The 20,260-nt window shown below is 41.4% G+C and overlaps 1 protein-coding gene across 1 annotated transcript in view; it reads left to right on the forward strand.

The window, feature by feature from the left end:
• The window catches only part of FBXO42 (F-box protein 42), a 114,373-nt gene extending 94,427 nt beyond the window's left edge, over positions 1-19,946 (forward strand). Inside the window, exons 5-10 of the mRNA XM_004377212.1 lie at positions 13,787-13,940; positions 14,760-14,870; positions 16,298-16,394; positions 16,888-16,944; positions 17,604-17,720; positions 18,200-19,946. Of these exons, the coding sequence (XP_004377269.1) occupies positions 13,787-13,940; positions 14,760-14,870; positions 16,298-16,394; positions 16,888-16,944; positions 17,604-17,720; positions 18,200-19,315 (1,652 nt within the window). The 3' untranslated portion in view covers positions 19,316-19,946. The remainder of the gene's footprint in view (positions 1-13,786; positions 13,941-14,759; positions 14,871-16,297; positions 16,395-16,887; positions 16,945-17,603; positions 17,721-18,199) is intronic.
• Positions 19,947-20,260: the final 314 nt, after the last annotated feature.

Genomic DNA, 20,260 nt, shown 5'->3' on the forward strand with positions numbered 1-20,260 from the left:
GGTGAACCTCGGGAGTGACTTTATTACTGAACTAAAAAGGTGTCTGGGGGCCATACTCTTGGGGTTTCTCCAGTCTCTGTCAGGCCAGTAAGTCTTTTCTTTTTTTGTGAGTTAGAATTTTGTTCTACATTTTTCTCCAGCTCTGTCTGGGACACTCTGTTGTGATCCTGGTATGACTACATTTTTTAATCCCTCTTTTTTGTTTTAATGTTGTCATCTTTTACATATTGACATCTCCGTTTCCCTATTTTCAGCATTTTAGCTTTGATTTATTTTTGTGACTTCCCTATCTGGATTGATAATCTGGTTGCTCTGTCCTGTGTTCTAGTCTTGGGTTTGTTATCTGATGTTATCTGATTTTCTAACCGGAGGACTCCCTTTAGTATTTCTTGTAATTTTGGTTTGGTTTTTACAAATTCCCTAAACTTCTGTTTATCTGGAAATGCTCTAACTTTGCCATCATATTTGAGAGACAGTTTAGCTGGATATATAATTCTTGGCTGGCAATTTTTTTCCTTTATATATGTCATCCCATTGCCTTCTTGCCTGCATGGCTTCTGCTGAATAGTCCAAGCTTACTCTTTGACTCTCTTTTGTAGATGATTTTTCGTTTATCCCCCGCCCCTCTTAAAATTCTCTCTTTATCTTTGGTTTTGGCAAGTTTGATTATACTATGGCTTGGTGACTTTCTTTTGGGATCTACCTTGTGTGAGGTTCGATGAACATCTCGGATAGGTATCTTCTCATCTTTCACGATATCAGGGAAGTTTTCTACCAACAAATCTTCGACAATTCTTTATATTTTCTGTTATCCCTCCCCCATTTTGGTACTCCAATCACTCGTAGGTTTTTCCTCTTGGTAGAGTCCCACATAATTCTTAGGGTTTCTTCATTTTTTAAAAAATTCTTTTATCTGATTTTTCCTCAGATAAGTTGATGTCAAGTGCTTTATCAATTCTGGCTTCCATTGCCTCAATTCTGCTCCTCTTTCTACTGAGTTGTTGAATTCTGAAATTTTATTGTTAATCCTCTGGATTTCTGATTGTTGTCTCTCTATGGATTCTTGCAGCCTGTTACATTTGTCCTTGTGCTCTTCTGTAATCTTCTTAAGTTCCTCTGTTGCTTTGTCTGCGTGTTCCTTGGCTTGTTCTGCATTTTGCCTGATCTCCTCCTTCCTGATCTCTTAAGAGTTCTGTGTATTAATTTTTTGTATTCTACCTCTGGTAATTCCAAGAAGTTCTCTTCCTTCAGAAAATTTCTTACTTCTTTGTTTTGGGAGCTTGCTGAAGGCATCATGATCTGCCTGTTTATGTGATTTGATATTGACTGTTGTCTCTGAGCCATCAATAAGTTGTTATATTTATTTTATGTTTGCTTACTATGTCCTAGCTTCTTGTTTTGTTTTGATATGCCCAAATAGGCTGTTTGTGTGAGCTAGTTTGATTATTGGCACCTTCAAAACTCTTATGTCCTGTCACCAGGTGGTTTAGATCTGTTACTAGGTATGTGAGCCCAGGAGTCTCTTTACTTTTCTTGTATGGGTTCAGCTCAGGTGTCCAGGTAGTCAGTCACCAAGTGTGTGGTGCAGGCTCTCACCTATAGTCCTAGACGGGCAGGGGTGATTGGAGTAGGCACAGGTATCTGGCTGCAGTAGGGAGTCATGTGCTGAGCAAGGCAGGGGGTTGACGGCTGCCCCTGAGTGAAAGGAAAACGTGTCCCTGTTCCCTAGATTGCGTAGGTGGGTGTGTTTTGCAGCCTGACTATGGGCACCCAGTGCTGTTGGCTGTAAGGACTGGGAGGCACCACTTATTCTTGGACCCCTGTCACAGGTGGCTAGGTGACATGGGTGGAGCCACCAGTCCTCAGGCCCCTGATGTGGGTAAGTGAGGACCTTGCTTAATGGGGAGAGCAGTATCAAATGTCACTCCACCATATAGCTGATACAGTGTAGTTAGGCTTCAGGTATATACCCTGTTGTACCGTGCTAATGAGGGCCTACGCTGTTGAAATGGGCCCACACAGGTCTGTGCAGGGGGGAAAGGCATTCAAAGTCCGTGGACCCCTTACGCCTGTGCCTAGGCAAAGGAGCTGTGCCTGTCCTGAGTTCCTGGCTTAGGGGAGCTGGCAGATTGTTTTTTCCTGTTTGTTAATTTGTTCCCTCTCCAAGGCTGGGAGAATGGTTCAGGGCTTGTGATGGGTCCTACTTCCGGCCCAGGGGACATGGCAATCACTGCCAGCCCGGGACTCAGTGCAGAGCAGGGAGGGAGCAGATAAATGGGAGAGAGGGTCTTCCCAAACGGGATTTTTTTTAATCCCTGCAGTAGGTTAAACACATGTACTTATTTTTTGCCAATTGAGCGCTGCTTTTCACTGGCTCTGGAGGCCTGAGCAGACTCTCCGCCACTTAGTCTCTCCTGTCATGGAAAACATGTCCCGAATGCCACTGCTTACCTTTCCGCGCACACCAGCCAGTCTAGCCCACAGGGTGCTGGCTCCTGCTGGGTCAGGTCTGGCAACTCCTTGTGGTTTCTGAACCATCTCTCCCTCTCCCCGCCACTCAGTCCAATTCCTCCACTTTACCTTTGATGTTCAGGGCTCCTGGATTGTCATATATAATTGATTCATTGGTTTTTTTTTTTCGGGTCTTCGTTGTAAGAGGGACCGTGAGAAACATCTGACTACTCCGCCATCTTGGCCTTGACTCTGGCCTCATTATTTTGAAGCAGACCAAGAAATGTCCTAATAAGTATAAAACCTTCGTTTATAAGATTTCTTGAGGGAGGGAGTATGTATTTCTCCATATCATCATGCTGATATTGTACCTTTTAACTATGGAGAGTCTGCTGTTGCCACAGTACCCATACTGTGCAGAATTGCCAGTGAATCAGTCACAGTGCATGTGTGCTTATTTGTTTTAATCAAACCTGAGTTAAACAAGTATGTGGTATCATGCTAGCCACTGTATGGAGTGAATCACATAGGTGCAATTCTTCAAAGCTAGGACCTGACGTTTTAGCTTAGTTAGTCCATATAAGAAGTCCTTGGGTGGTGCAAATGGTTAACAAACTCAGCTACTAACTGAAAGGTTGGTGGTTAGAGTCTACCCAGAGGCTTTCTGGAGGAAAGGCCTGGTGATCTACTTCTGAAAAATCAGTCATTAAAAACCCTATGGAGCACAGTTTACGCTGACACACATGTGGTTGCCATGAGTTGAGATTAACTCAACAGCAGCTGGTTTGACTTTTTTTCTTTTTTTTGTAGTTTATATAAAGGTTAGTAATTTCCCTGGTTTAATAATGTATGGTCGTATAATTTTTACGTTTATAGGCACTTTTTGAAAACAGCTTTTCCCAAAAGTTTAGAATGATGAATACAAAAAAACTTGTTGCTGTCAAGTCGATTCCGACTCATAGCAAATAAATGTAATTTGAACATGAGTTCTCTGTTTTTCTAGTAAAGACATTGTTTTGTAAAAATGGTGGGGCATCTGACTTCCTTCAGCTTCACAGGGGGAAGGAGTATCAAGAACAACATCCACAGCCAAAGGCTGATTCCTATGAGATGGAAGTCAGACATGCCTCCACCCTCCAACCTTTTTACTAATTCTGACACCATCCGTCCCTCCCACGACACGCTCTGCTTCTCTGCTGGGCTCAGTAATTTGTTGTAGTGGCCACACAGAACTCACCGACCATACTCACAATTATGGGGTTTATTAGGGAAGTAACAGGTTACAATTCAGGATCAGGAAATACTCAGGATATAGTTCTTCAGGACAGCCTCTTCTCAGCTGTGCTAGCAGGCAAGTCTCTCTCTGGCCCTCAGCACCTTGGCCTCAGGGCAAGTGTTACAAAGCTCTTCGGCTTCCCCAGTAAGTGCTTGGGGCACCCTACATCACCAGGAAGCCTCAGCCCAGAAGCAGTCAACTCTGTCTGTGCTGTCTCCTGCCCGTCTCCTGCTTCTGTTATCACTGCTTCTCACCCTGGCTATTGCTGCACTACTGTTCCTCACTGTCTTCCGTGTTACACCTCCCTCTCTCCATCTCTTGGATCTAGGAGGTTCTCAGCACAAAGATCCTGGGTCCAAAGGATGTGCTCTACTCCTGGCTCTTCTTTCTTGGCTGTAGTGAAATCGTCCCTCCTTGCCTCTGGGATGGCACATTTTAAGCCTATCGGGATGGCAGAACTGACCAGTCCCCTTGTTAGGGTTCCATACACCTTATTTGCATGGTCCCACCCCAACAAGACTGTCATGAACCTTATTTACATTATTAGCAAGCTATCCAGTCCCCTTGGTGGGCTATAAGCACCTCTTTTGCATAGTCCCACCCAGTCATTTGGTGAGAGTTATAAAGACTCTGGCTAGAAGAGCCATGTTAAATAATTCACTGTACTGAATGTTTGCATTCCAGAATTCCACTTGACTAAAAAGAATGTTTACTTTTTAAGGTATAGAAATAATCAAAGTTTATTGATCCCTGCAGTCTGTGACCTCACCATAAATTTCACTCATCTCATTTGTGGATCTTGGATTAAGACAGTTGGAAAGAGGGTTAAATATTCTCTACTTTAGATAAATTCAAAATATGAAGCATACCGATTTGTAGAAATGACAAAATTAGGGGCTCTTTACAAAGCCTTCACAATATTGGTTGTTTAAGTAGCAAAAATTTAAAAGTATCCAGTTTGCAATAGATGTCCAAACATTATCTGGGTCATATAAAGTTTGGTGGACCAGTATCTTTGATATCTGATAGCTGAACTAATGTATACAGGTTGTGTGCTAAATCCCTCCCCACACCATGCTTTCTAGTATGGCAGTTTTTTTCACACTTACAAATTGAAGTGGGGAAGCACAATTGATTTAACTTTTAGTATGACCTTCTTAGCTGGTGAAATATTTGAGTAAGATGCTGAAATTAAAGCTGCCACTATTTGTATCATAAAACAGGCCTTGGAAATGCTAGGTGGAGACGTTCCCCTACTCCTTGAGGTAAAGAGCAAAGGGAAAGATAATTGGCTTTCTGAAAGGTCAAGATATTTGAGACATCGTTTGGGAAAGCCCTTACCTAAGATAATCCTTAAGGATCTTTTGTATGGATTTAGTATTGTCACTGCCTTCAGCTTCCCTTTCCTTAGAGAGTCCAGAGAACAGTTAAAGGGTCCTGTGTTAGAGGTTTAGTATGACCAAGAGCCTTGTGGAGAAAAAGAGATCCTAAGACTAGCCTTTTATTTAATTTACTTCTCTCTGTCTAGTCTAGGTCTGTGGTGTACCGAATTAATTCGATTTAGGAAAGAGCTTCTTCAGCTTTCAAATACTCAGACATTTATAAGGTGTTTGAAATTTTTGTGGCAGTGTATCTGTATGTGTGAAGAGCAGTATAGTGTAATGGTTAAAAGAATGAGTTTTGAAGCTAAATGAGTTGGAACCCTGGCTCTACCATTTATTGGTTGTATGACTTTGGGCAAGTTATTTAAATGACAATCTTCTCATCTGTAAAATGGGAAAATTACTAGGAGCTAGTTAGTAAATGTAAAGTACTTAGAAATGTGCCTGGCATTTAGTAAATGTTCAGTAAATATTAGTTATTATCATTAGTATAATAGTTATGACCAAAAACCAAACCCATTGCCGTCAAGTCGAATAGAACTGCCCCATAGTGTTTCCAAAGCTGTAATCTTTATGGAAACAGACTGCCACATCTTTCTCCCGTGGAGCAGCTGGTGGGTTTGACTTGCTAACGTTTCGGTTAGCAGCCGAGTGCTTAACCACTATGCCGCCAGGGCTCCTGGAGTAGTAGTTATAACAGCAGTAATTATAATTTCTCTGAAAGTCAGTCAAGTCACCCATCCATCCCTACCATCTTCTCCATAGCCCCCAAAACCTAGGCATGTGGCTTATAAAGTTAAAATCCTTTGTCTGAAGCAGTACCATCCAGTAGAAATTTCTGTGATGATGGAAATGTTCTGTATCTGTGCTGTCCAATTCAGTAGCCACTAACCACACGTGGCTAATGGTGACTGTCTTGGACAGCACAGGTCTAAAGTGTTGGAGGCACTAGAGATTTGAAAATTATTGCTGTATGTGTCAGGTTCCCTCTGTTCTGTTGCTGTCACTGACTGTACTGCATCTAGTTTGTTTAGTATTTTTGTGAGTTTAGGATTAAAATCAAGCCAGATGTTCCAACTGGGGAATATTCTGTATGTTTCTTCATAGTCTTTCCTCGTTTGGTTTTATGTGTCCTTATGTTTTACCAGTACTTTTCTTAACTGTGATTAGTTTTTCCCCTTAAGAGGTTTGTATTCTTATACTCCCCTTTAATCTCTTTAAACCCAGAACTGGTAAATCTTGGTTTGCCTTTCCTCGTAAAGTATTGATCAGTTTATTTCAAAAGATGGTACAGGAAGCACGTGGTAAAAACAAGTAGGAGCAGACCAAAACTTATTATGTTAACTGTTGCTTGTGTGTGTGTGCCTCTATGCATGTGTGTGTGTTTTAGGTGAAAGTTTACATAGCAAATTGGGTTTCCACCATTTAACAATTTTTATACAACTTCTTCTATGACATTGGTTCCATTTTCCATAATGTATCAACATTCTCATTATTTCCATTCTTTTTGTTCTGTTTCCATTAATCTAGCTTTCCTGCCCCTTCTTAGCTTCTCATCTTTGTTTTAGAGTAAATTTTGACCATTTGGTCTCATATAGTTGATTATTTAAGGGAGCACAGCATTCACGGGTGATATTGTTTATTTTATAAGCCAGTCTATTGTTTGAATGAAAGGTGACCACCAGGAGCGGCTTCAGTTCCAAGTACAAAGGATATCTTAGGGCACTAGTCTCAGGGGTTCCTCTAGCCTCTGTCAGTCTAGTAATTAACCATTGCATTTTGTTTCCTTATCACATGCAATGTATTTTATTTACTGTCCTGGGACTTGGAATAACTTCCCTTTCATGCCACCTGCTGTTAGTTATAAATTTATTTCTATTGTTATTTCCTCTTACACTTTCTTGAACTAAATAGCCACTCTGCCAGGAATACTTTAACCATATACTAGTGTTAAATCTGTCCACTGGTTCAATTCTATCCTCATAAACGCCATTCCACATAGATAGCAGTACTGTCAGATATCTGTGGCTAACTGATCTGGTATTAGCTTCCATATTAATTTGCCTTACCAATAATAACAACACCAGGCACTGTTCTAAATGCACTGCCTGATTTAACTCATTTAATCTTCACCATCACCCTATGAGGCAGGTGCTATTGTTGTTCCATTTTATAGATAAAGAAACTGAGGCAGAGAGAGGTTTGGTAACTAATCTGAGTTTCATGGCCAGTTAAGTGGCAGGGCTGGGATATGACTCCAGTGGGTGGCTCTTGAGCCTATGCCCTTAACCATAGTTCCTCATATTAAACTCTTGGTGCTAATTGTGACTTGGAATTCAGAATTTTTCAGGCTTTAGAATGTGAGTATGATGCATATTCTTTTATAATACCTCTGGTAGGGTCTGGAACAGCACCCTGTAATCAGACTTACTAATATTTCTACAGCAAAACATACAGATATTCACAATATTGGATTATGTGAATAATCAATGAGTAGATTAAATAAAGACTATACATAGGCTGATATCATTTCAGGTCAGGTTTTGTCACTAAATGTGTTTTGAAAAAATTAGATTTTCAGAGCTCTGAGGATTTTGGAATTTTGAATAAGGAATTGAGGATCTGTACTACGTATAGCCTCTCACACAGGCCTTCATCAAATGGAGAAAGTTTAAGGGAGTAGCAGGAAAAGGGAGTTGTGTTGAATCCATATTTCTCATTTTAAAAAACTGAAATAACTTTGTTTTTCCCCAGTCACAATGGGAAACTATCACTTTTTGCAAAGTTCAGTCAGTTCTAAAAAACTTTTTATGAAGAAGGAAATGAAATCACTTCTAATGTTACCATTCAGAGAGATCGACTGTTACTGACCTTCCAGACTTTCTTCTTTGTGTATGAACACATACAGGAAAAAAAGATTACTTTTAAGTGGGATTAATTTGCCCATATTCATTTTCCTTTTCTGCCATCAGCTGAATGTGTGACCTGGGGAAAATTAACTTAATCACTCTGTGCCTCAGTTTCCTCATCCATAAAATGGGGATTATAATAATGCCTACCTTGTAGGGATTTTGAAAGGCTTAAGTGAATTAATATGTGTAAACAGTGCCTTTACCATAGTGCCCATCAACTAGTAGGCTATTATTCACTTAATAGTGGACACTGTTCCAAGACAATAAATATAGCACCACATAATTTTTAATGATCACATAGTATCCTTTTGTATGAATATTCCTTGATTTATTTAAACACTGCAAATGAACATCCTTGTATCTATTTCTTTTTACATTGTATCTCATTAGAATTAATGAGTTATCTCATTAGAATTAATGAGAAATGGAATTGCTGACTCAAAGCATATGTACTTTAAAAATTTTTATAGAGATCATCAGTTTACATTTAAAATTCTATTTTTATTTCCGTATGTGGCTGTTTTGGAGACACTTGCTCTGCTGCTTCACTTGATTTTAAAAGCCAGGATCCCCAATATCCCAAATCCAGATTTTAATCTGGAAGGTTTAAAATACTACTATACTGAAGTCTATGTATGTATATGTGTATGTATGTGTATGTGTGTGTGTATGTTTATATATATGTATATAAATGTATGTGGGAGCCCTGGTGGTGCAGTGGTTAAGAGCTTTGGCTGCTAACCAAAAAGTTGGCAGTTTAAATTCACCAGCCACCCCTTGGAAACCCTATGGGGCAGTTCTACTCTGTTCTGTATGGTCGCTATGAGTCAGAGTTGACTGAACAACAATGTTGTTGTTGTTAGGTGCTGTCAAGTCGATTCCAACTCATAGGGACTATATGTACAACAGAATGAAACACTAGCCCGGTCCTGCGCCATCCTCACAATCCTTGCTGTGCTTGAGCCCATTGTTGCAGCCACTCTGTCAGTCCATCTCTTTGAGGGTCTTCCTCTTTTTTGCTGACCTGCTACTTTACCAAGCATAATGTCCTTCTTCAGGGACTGATACCTCCTGATAACATGTCCAAAGTACATGAGATGAAGTCTCACCATCCTTGCTTCTAAGGAGCATTCTGGCTGTACTTCTTCCAAGACAGATTTGTTCATTCTGTATATTCCATATTCTTCGCCAACACCATAATTCAAAGGCATGAGTTCTTCTTCGGTCATCCTTATTCATTGTCCAGCTTTCGCACGCATATGAGGCAAATTGAAAACACCATGACTCGAGTCAGGCGCACCTTAGTCTTCAAGGTGCCATCTTTGCTTTTCAACACTTTAAAGAGGTCTTCTGCAGCATACTTGCCTAGTGCAATGCATCTTTTGATTTCTTGATTGCTGCTTCCATGAGTATTGATTGTGGATCCAAGTAAAACGAAATCCTTGACAACTTTCGTCTTCTCCGTTTATTGTGATGTTGCTTTTTGGTCCAGTTGTGAGGATTTTTGTTTTCTTTATGTTGAGGTGTAATCCATACTGAAGGCTGTGGTCTTTGCTCTTCATCAGTAAGTACTTCAGGTCCTCTTCACTTTCAGCAAGCAAGGTTGTGTCATCTGCATAATGCAGGTTGTTAATGAGTCTTCCTCCAATCCTGATGCCCCGTTCTTCTTCATAGAGTCCAGCTTCTCGGATTATTTGCTCAGCATACAGATCAAATAGGTATGGTGAAAGGATACAACCTTAACACACACCTTTCTTGACTTTAAACCACTCAGTATCCCCTTGTTCTGTTTGAATGACTGCCTCTTGATCTATGTACAGGTTCCTCACGAGCACGATTAAGTGTTCTGGAATTCCCATTCTTCACAGTGTTATCCATAATTTGTTATGATCCACACAGTCAGATGCCTTTGCATAGTCAGTAAAACACAGGTAAACATCTTTCTGGTATTCTCTGCTTTCAGCCAGGATCCATCTGACATCAGCAATGATATCCCTGGTCCCATGTCCTCTTCTGAATCTGGCTTGAAGTTCTGGCAGTTCCCTGTCAAGTGTACTGCTGCAGCTGCTTTTGAATGATCTTCAGCAAAATTTTACTTGCCTGTGATACTAATGATATTGTTCTATAATTTCCACATTCATTTGGATCTCCTTTTTTGGGAATAGGCATAAATGTGAATCTCTTCCAGTAAGTTGGTCAGGTAGCTGTCTTCCACATTTCTTAGCATAGACAAGTGAGCACTTCCGGCACTGCATCCATTTGTTGAAACATTTCAGTTGGTATTCTGTCAATTCCTGGAGCCTTGTTTTTCACCAGTGTCTTCAGTGCAGCTTGGACTTCTTTCGGTACCATCAGTTCCTGATCATGTGCTGCCTTGTGAAATGGTTGAATGTCAACCAGTTCTTTTTGGTATAGTGACTCTGTATATTCCTTCCGTCTTCTTTTGATGCTTCCTATGCCGTTCAATATTTTGTCCATAGAGTCCTTGAATATTGCAATTTTTTCTTCAGTTCTTTCAGCTTGAGAAATGCTAGGCGTGTTCGTCCCTTTTGGTTTTCTAACTCCAGGTCTTTGCACATTTCATTATACTACTTTACTTTGTCTTCTCAAGCTGCCCTTTGAAATCTTCTGTTCACCTGTTTTACTTCATCATTTCTTCCATTCACTTTAGTTACTCTAAGAGCAAGTTTCAGAGTCTCTTCTGACATCCATTTCGGTTTTTTCTTTCTTTCTTGTCTTTTTAATGACCTTTTGCTTTCTTCATGTGTGATGTCCTTGATGTCATTCCATAACTTGTCTGGTCTTCGGTCATTAGTGTTCAACATGTCATATCTATTCTTGAGATGATCTCTAAATTCAGGTGGGATATACTCAAGGTCATACTTTGGCTGTCTTGGACTTGTTCTAATTTTCTTCAGTTTCAACTTAAACTTGCATATGAACAATTGATGATCTGTTCCACGGTTGGCCCCTGGCCTTGTTCTGACTAATGATATTGAGCTTCTCCATTGTCTCTTTCCACAGATGTAGTTGCTTTTGATTCCCGTGCATTCCATCTGGCAAGCTCCACGTGTATAGTCGCCGTTTATGTTGGTGAAAAAAGGTATTTGCAATGAAGAAGTCATTGGTCTTGCAGAATTCTATTATGTGATCTCTGGCATCATTTCTGTCACCAAGGCCGTATTTTCCAACTACCAATCCTTCTTCTTTGTTTCCAACTTTCGCATTCCAATCACCAGTAATTATCAGTGCATCCTGATGGCATGTTCCATCAATTTCAGACTGCAGAAGCTGTAAAAATCTTCAGTTTCTTCATCTTTGGCCTTAGTGGTTGGTGTGTAAATTTGAATAGTCGTATTAACTGGTCTTCCTTGTAGGCGTATGGATGTTATCCTATCACTGACGGCATTGTACCTCAGGATAGATCTTAAAATATTCCTTTTGACGATGAATGCAGCACCATTCCTCTTCAAGTTATCATTCCCAGAATAGTAGACCATATGATTGTCTGATTCAAAATGGCCAGTACCAGTCCATTTCAGCTCACTAATGCCTAGGATATCGATGTTTATGTGTTCCATTTCATTTTTGACTATTTCCAATTTTCCTAGATTCATACTTCATACATTCCATGTTCAGATTATTAATGGATGTTTGCAGCTGTTTCTTCTCATTTTGAGTCTTGCCACATCAGCAAATGAAGATCTTGAAAGCTTGACTCCATCCACATCGTTAAGGTCGACTCCACTTTGAGGAGACAGCTCTTCCCCAGTCATCTTTTGAGTGCCTTCTGACCTGAGGGGCTCATCTTCTGGCACTGTATCAGACAATGTTCTGCTACTATTCATAAGGTTTTCGCTGGCTAATTCTTTTCAGAATTAGACTGCTGGGTCCTTCTTCCTAGTCTGTCTTAGTCTGGAAGCTCAGCTGAAACCTGTCTGCCATGGGTGACCCTGCTGGTGTTTGAATACCAGTGGCATAGCTTCCAGCATCACAGCAACACACAATCCCCCACATTATGACAAACTGACAGAGACATGGGGGCAACAGCAATGGGTGGGTTTATATATATGTGTGTGTGTGTATGAAGTCTGTTTTCTATATATATTTTTGTTTTGTTTTGTTTTGTTTTTTTTTTTTTTTGCTTTTTCTGATCATTTCACAGTACTTATGAGTTCCAGGTTAGGAGCAAGAACTTGAAGATTTGTTTGGCATTTCACAAATTAAATCATTTTTGAATGACAGTAGCATTTTAACTAGACTATTACATTAAGTGTTCTAGCTGGGCTTGGAGGCTTTCCCCAGGGAAGGCTTTAACCAGAAAATCACAAGACTACATACGGACAACAGGTCATGAGTAGACCCTTAGCCATGATTCCTGTGGGATAGGATACAAGGGTAGAAAGAACTAACTTATGGACTACCTCCACCAGTGTGTCCACGCTGCTGGTTGACACGGGAACAGTTCATAGAGAAGATTGATTTATGTGGTCAGATCCTGTCTGATTTGGTCTCTGTTCTACTAGGAAGGTATTCAAAATAGTTAATGCCACTTTTTCTTAGACACTCACTCCCTATTCTGAGGACTGTTACCTTCTCAGTAAATCACATTAAGTTACCCTTAAGTTGGATCACAAGGAGGACAGTCCTCTGTTCCACCTTTTCAACCTTATGACTATGTAAGTGATACCATTAAAGCCATCTGAGCAAAGCTTTTCACACCATGTTCCCATAACCCCTTGCTTCAGATAGGGGGATGCCAAGCTGTCCATTTACACTGGAGCACCTCAGCCACTATCAGATTAATACTGTGTTGGGATTCCTTCTGCTTAAGATTTCCTTTGAAAAATTCTTTAATTTTAACAAAAATTTTGATATTCCAATATTTACTGACACCTGGGTGTTGAAACAAATTGCTGTGGTCTTAAGCAAACTAAAGGCAACGTGTAGAGTAAGGGATTGGGGGGAAATGTCACTTGTTATTTCAAAGACAAAAGCTCTGAAGGAAGCATTTTGCTCCTGTGGGACATGTGTTATCCCTATAGTTTTCCAGCATAAGCCAAGTTTCTGTTTTTTCAAAATCTGGTCAGTGTAGCTCAGAGATCCAGCCTGAAGAGCCTAAGTAGCCACTTTTGGTGTGAGGCCTGCAGTTTTATTGGAATCCCTTCACAGCCAGCCTTAAAAGTCTGCACCATTTGTGCTAGTCTGAGCTGTCTGACCATGTGAGGCCCATAGCTGGGGTCCTAACACTGACTCATAGGGCAAGGGAGAACTGAACTCTCCCTCCTTTTGTATCTGTGGTAGCAGCAGTTGTTTTTAAATCACATCTAGGTATCTAGCCTCTATATGTACTCCTCCCTGGATCTCATTATAGTCTTTCCTTTGTGACATCTGCTAAGCTAATTAAAGGAATGGGCAGTTGAGTCATTTCTTGAGCACCTGCTATGTGCCAGATACTGTGTTAGGTGCTTTGAGTCATTATTTAATATTCATCTCCATTTTCAGGGGAGCAAACTAAGCCTGAGAGAGGCTCATTAACTTTCCTCTAACTCAGATTTCTCCAAGTTAATTATAAACTATGCATAAATTGGTAATAGTCTTCTCTGAGACCTGCAAACCCTGTTTTGTCTTCTCTTTCCCGTATGCTTTCTAGTGTTGATTCCCATTTTGTCACTCTTCCAGGGGAAGGCTAAACCCTAGACAGCCTGCCTATATCTTGTTGTGAGACCCTGAATCCTAACCATAGTGTTATTGACTTCTCTCAGGGTCCTATCCTTCCCCCAAAGCCGGAGCAACTCTGGTCATGTACAAGGACTTGCTGGTGCTGTTTGGTGGCTGGACACGGCCAAGCCCTTATCCCCTACACCAACCAGAGAGATTCTTTGATGAAATACACACTTACTCACCCTCTAAAAACTGGTAAGCTGCAGCAATAAGATGTTTAAAATCTGGAATAGGTTTTTAATCAATGGATTTTTTTTTTTTTTTTTTTAATTTTTTTTTGTGTCAGGAATCCCTTTGAGAATTTGATGGAAACTATGGGCTGTTTTCCCAGAAAAAAAAAAGACAAAGGTACATACGTATAGATTTTGCCTAGAGTTTCAAAGGGTTTATAGGACCCCTTTAAGACCCTTAGTTAAGAACCCTTATTCCAAAGAGAACAAGTGGAAGAGATTTATTCCTATTCCAAGAAAAATGAATGAGCCAATTGAAGAACCGGGAGCTCTTCAGCTTTGGCTGCCGGTCTCCCAGGAGTGCTGTAGATCCAAATGATTCCTTACTCTCTGCTACGTCCCCAAAACTGACTCTAAATTATTTTTAAAATACATCTTTTCTAAATGACAGCATCCCCTGTTTCTTGTAATAAATACTCAGTACAGGGCTCTTGGTAGCTGCTACTGATCAAGACTAGTAAATGGGAGAAATTGCAGGTGATGCTCTCTCAGCCAACTTCAACAATAGGCTGAAGCAGCCAAGGAGCCATGATAGCATCCCTTGTCATCGTCTCATCTCTCCACTCTACCTCCAAACCATACACATTGAGAACTTGAAAGTGAAAGGCATAAACACCTATGCTATTCTCCATTATTATCCCAACAATATCTCTAGTGAAGGTGATGATAGGATTGTCATTTTAAATGCTGCCTACTTACTGTTTTCCACTTTAAACATGTAGGACCAGAAGCAGATGGTGCTGACTGCTTGATTTCCACCTGTTTCGTTTTTTTTTAACATTAGGTGGAACTGCATTGTGACAACCCACGGGCCACCTCCCATGGCTGGCCACTCCTCCTGTGTGATAGACGATAAAATGATTGTCTTTGGTGGCTCCTTAGGATCCCGGCAAATGTAAGTATATTTAGTTTGCTGCATATCAACCTGAGGTTTAGTATTCCTGAGCACGGCTCTCATTAATCTGCTTAGTTGTCTCACTGTAGCATTCCTTTCTTTGATCTCTTGGTCACACACCAGTAAGTTGAAGAACTTGCTCCATAAAATCAGGGTTATGTGGAATCTCTTTTTGTTTGGTCTGCAGTTCTATTCAGTAGGATCAGATTCTGATGGCACCTTCACCCTGCCTGCTTCTACAGAGAGCCCACCTTCCAAGAAGCAAAGTACTTTTACATGCACTGCTTTGTTACCCAGCTCATGCTCTTTGGACTTTAGAGAAGGAGAGAGGCAGATGGACAGGACAGGTGGAAATTGTGGACTCCCCAAGTAGGGTGGGATAAGGGAGGGGTGTAGGAGCAAGAAAACTGTGTCAAGCTGTTCTCCCTTGCACTGTCCTCTCCACCTCTGGCTGTAACTGGCCAGCTCAGACCAGAGTCAAGAGCCAGAGCAATCCATCTGAATCATAATTTATGTGATTCAGCAGTAGCAGCAGTTCAGTCATTCTCCCTGTGCTCTGAAATGGAGGTGATGAACTGTCAGCAATAAAGCCATTCCAGACCCAATCCTGTCCCTTTGTAGACGGGTTACTCTTCATCATCATGTTTTGAAATGGTTGAGAGAGAGACTGGGAGCTACCTCCAGATGAGAGGGCTTAGGACTTGAGGTACTGGAGGTGTCGTACCTATTTTCTTGTGTGTGAATAAGTGACCATAAAATATGACTGCCATCCAGAAGTCTGTCCTTGCCATTCTGGTCCCTTGAGGGTTGGGAATGCCAATTTACTCTTGTTAAAATTTACTGTAGCATTCGTTAGGCACTGTGACATTACTTTTTGTAGCCAGAATTGATAAATCCCTATAACTCCTGGGCATCGATGGAGTTGCCTTTTGAACATTTTTTGTCTTCATATGGTTTTTGCATTTAAAAGACTATAGCTTGATCAGTAGCTAGTTCCTGCTATTACCAGGTAACTTTTACTTTTGATACTAGCGTGTGGCTACAAACATGATTCAAATGAAGCCTTATGGGTCAGTGGAAAGAGCAAAGGTTTGAGTCTCAAGATGGGTTCTTTATAAATGTAACCTCATTTATACCAGGTCTTTAGAATAGTAGAATTATTTCTATTTTATAATTAAGTAAACCAGAGTTAGATTAAATTAAGTGACTTGCTCAAAGTTGCAGAGCTGGGATTCCACAGCAGTCTTTCTGGTTTGGAAGCCCCCAAACTCTGCCAGTTGAGTGGGCCATCCCTGAAGCCTCCTCCAGCTCTGTGTGAAAGTGAAGGTGGTGCAGGTTTACCAGCTGGACGCAGGCATGTGGAATTCCCCCACTGTTGTGATCCCCGGGACCTCCCACCTCCTTCACCCTATGTCCTTATTTCACAGGAGCAACGATGTCTGGGTCCTGGACCTCGAGCAGTGGGCATGGTCCAAACCGAACATCTCCGGTCCCAGTCCTCATCCTCGAGGTGGCCAGTCTCAGGTGCTCAGGAATTAAAATAACTATTCAGCAAACACTATAGCATCTTTCAGTTAGGACGGGAGAGGGAGGAGGGAGCCAGGTAAGACGCCAATATGCACTAACCCAGAGAGAGTTTATTATTCTTTTTTGCTGGTGTTCATTTTTCATCTTCTAATGGGTTGTATTTATTTATAGTGGGTTTATATTATGTCTCTCCCTCCCACTGCATTTACTTTGCTATTCCATTTCTCCAGAGAACCTTGCATTTTATGTGGTTGACACTCTATTGTTAATATTTGATCAACAAAGAATATATACCACTCAGGTTAATCATCAGTAATTTGTTCACAGAGATCAGAATTTACAAGGTTTTGGGAGAATGGAGAGCCTATAATAACTAGAATACTCTTATTTGGGAACTGGGTAGGCTATTTTCATATACCACTGAAGCATAGGAAGACAGATACCTTTATATGTCTTTGTAGGTTTATTTTAAACTTCTTCCTCTTCCCAGATTGTCATAGATGACACAACTATCTTAATCCTTGGAGGATGTGGTGGTCCCAATGCTGTGAGTATGCTTGTGTGGCATTTTTATTCACATGCTCTTAAATGTTCAAAAGTGGCTGCTTCTGTTTCATTTTGTAAGTGTGTCCAAGACCATTTCCATGGCATTTTCATTTAGAGAATGCCTTTTCCAACTTGGATAGGTAACCTGTTATTTTTTGGCCTTTTTCTCCAAGTTCTTTTAGGGGGAGATGGGAATGCTTTTGATTGGAGGCATTCATCTCTTGAGTATTCATGTCTATAGTCTTCCTATCCTCACTTTCTCTTTAGGCTGTGAGGTTTGTTGCTATTATTTTTTCAAGGAGGTAGAACAGAAAAGTAGATTGAAAACTACCAGAGTCCACATGAAATTTATTTAATGATAGAGATTCAGAAGGTTATAGACATGTTATTATCTACCCTTAAATACAAACACACACAAAACAATGGGCAAGATTCAAAACCACTTATGATTCATGAGTACTAGGCTGGTGGTAAGATAAGGGAATGAAGGCATGGCTGAATGCATGTACAACTGAACAGATAACAGAAAGTTTTGCTCTTCTTTCTGAAGAGCCCATACACTTTCTAGACCAGACAGCACAGCTTTGAGACTCTAGCTCTGTGTATGTGTTTTTTAACATGTACCACATTTGAGTCCTGCTGTTGGACCTTCTCTTACAGCTGTTCAAGGATGCCTGGTTACTGCATATACACTCAGGTCCCTGGGCCTGGCAGCCACTCAAGGTAGAAAATGAAGATCATGGGGCCCCAGAACTGTGGTGCCACCCAGCTTGCCGGGTAAGCAAGGAATTGACAGGCCAGCAGGAGATGAGGTCCTAAAGTGTAAAATCAAATTAAGTTGTCAGATTACGAAGGAAATGTGTACAGAAATAGAAAACACCTTGGTGTCATAAAAGAGATGGACATAAACCATAATTCCTTGGGCATTTCTCTATATATGAGCTCTACCAGATAACTTGTATGGGTCCCACTTGCCCTTTAAGTCCCAACTTCAAGCATCTCTTTGTGAAACTTTCCCCAGAGTATCTTAAATTCTACCCCTATTCTTTGGACATAACTCTACTGATAGCACATGTCACACTAAAGCAACGAATTATTCCCATGTTTGTCCCCTTCTAGCCTCATTTTTATGTCTATGTCTCAGGTACCTACAAAATGCCTGGCATGTTCTAGATGTTCATTATAAAATGTTTGGTGGTTCAATGAGCAATCAAATTTGTACAAGAGTCTGTGAGCACATACTGTTTGTCTTCCAGGTGGGGCAGTGTGTGGTGGTCTTCAGCCAAGCTCCTAGTGGAAGAGCCCCCCTGAGCCCCAGTTTGAACTCTCGCCCATCACCCATCAGTGCCACTCCTCCAGCCCTTGTTCCTGAAACCCGAGAGTACCGTTCTCAGTCTCCAGTAAGGAGTATGGATGAAGCTCCTTGTGTTAACGGCCGCTGGGGGACACTGAGGCCCAGGGCTCAAAGGCAGACCCCCTCAGGTTCCCGGGAAGGGAGTCTTTCCCCAGCCAGAGGAGATGGTTCTCCCATTCTCAATGGTGGAAGTTTATCTCCAGGAACAGCAGCTGTAGGTGGGTCTTCCTTGGACAGCCCTGTACAGGCTATATCTCCAAGTGCTCCATCTGCCGCTGAAGGATATGACCTAAAAATGGGACTTTCTGTGACCCCCCGACGAGGATCACTACCAGATCAGAAAGATCTGAGATTAGGATCAATAGATCTGAATTGGGATCTCAAACCCACTTCCAGTAGCAATCCCGTGGATGGCGTGGACAACAGGACAGTTAGGGGAAGTGTGAGACACCCTCCTGAACAGACAAATGGTGTGCATACCCCACCACATGTGGCCAGTGCCCTCGCAGGGGCTGTCTCCCCAGGTGCCCTGCGTCGGAGCCTGGAAGCCATCAAAGCAATGTCATCCAAAGGCCCCTCGGCCTCTGCGGCATTAAGTCCTCCTCTGGGGTCTTCTCCAGGCTCCCCTGGGAACCAGAGCCTGAGTAGTGGAGAAACCATGCCCATCCCCCGCCCAGGGCCTGCTCAAGGGGACGGACATTCCTTACCTCCCATTGCCCGCCGTCTGGGCCACCACCCTCCACAGTCCCTAAATGTTGGCAAACCCCTGTACCAGAGTATGAACTGCAAGCCCATGCAGATGTATGTGCTGGACATTAAAGACACCAAGGAGAAGGGGCAGGTCAAGTGGAAAGTATTCAATAGCAGTTCTGTGGTTGGACCTCCTGAAACCAGCCTGCATACAGTGGTGCAAGGCAGGGGTGAACTCATCATATTCGGAGGGCTCATGGACAAGAAACAGAATGTGAAATACTATCCGAAAACAAACGCCTTGTACTTTGTGCGAGCAAAGAGATAATATGTTCTAAACCCCTTTCCCTTTCTGTGGCTTTTAATTTGGAATTTTCCAGTGTGCAAGCATTTGGACTGAGAATTGGGAAAACAAAGAACAAAATTATTCCCATAAACCAAAACCCCGTTTCCCAACCTAACTCACTTCAGGCTGGGATTAAATCTCCATTAAGAAGAAAATTATATATAAATATATATATATATATATATTATATAGCCAACTCTGTTTACAAAAGGGGAGAGATCTCCGTCCTGGTTCAGATAAAATTGTTGCTGTGTTTTAGCAGAGGCTGTGCTGCCTTTTTCTACTTTGCTGGTAACTAGACCAAGAATTTAAGGAACAGACTAATATCAGTAACTTTCCAAAAGAAACTGAAGAGCCCCCTGTAAGTCTTTATGTGGCCTTTTCAGAGTTAGAAAAAGAAAGGGCATGTGTTAGGTATAAAGGTGGAGGTTTTCAGATTCACACGCTTCAGGTGCTGGCAGGGTAAAAGTAACCTATAAAAAACTGTTCTTCCCCTTCTTCTCTTAAAACTACTGAGGAACTGTGAAAACTTCTCTTTGAGGTAATGCCCTAGGCCTGGCCCCATTCTGCCCTTTATCACTGGGGAAGTTACCCAGTGAGGAATTTGGTTCCACATTTGTGTGCCAGGATCATGGTGAAGCAATGTTTATGCAGCTGACACCTGTCTGCCTAGTCCATTAGTCTTTTGAGTGCTCCCTACATGTCTCAGAAAACATTTGGTGTCTGATTGTGGAATTTTCTGACAATCAATATTTGGTTGCAAGTTGCCAAATACCACATTTGTTTTTCCTTTTTGTTCCTAAAAACTTGGTCCTTGGAGGCTATGTTTTCCATTTGTAAACTTTTTTTTTTTTTTGGTATACGTAAACTTTCTAAGCCCTAAAACCTTTCTCTCTTTCTGAGTTTCTGTTTCTTTTACAAAAGCCC

Source organism: Trichechus manatus, unplaced genomic scaffold, assembly GCF_000243295.1.
Source record: "Trichechus manatus latirostris isolate Lorelei unplaced genomic scaffold, TriManLat1.0 scaffold00048, whole genome shotgun sequence".
Lineage (NCBI taxonomy): Eukaryota > Metazoa > Chordata > Mammalia > Sirenia > Trichechidae > Trichechus > Trichechus manatus.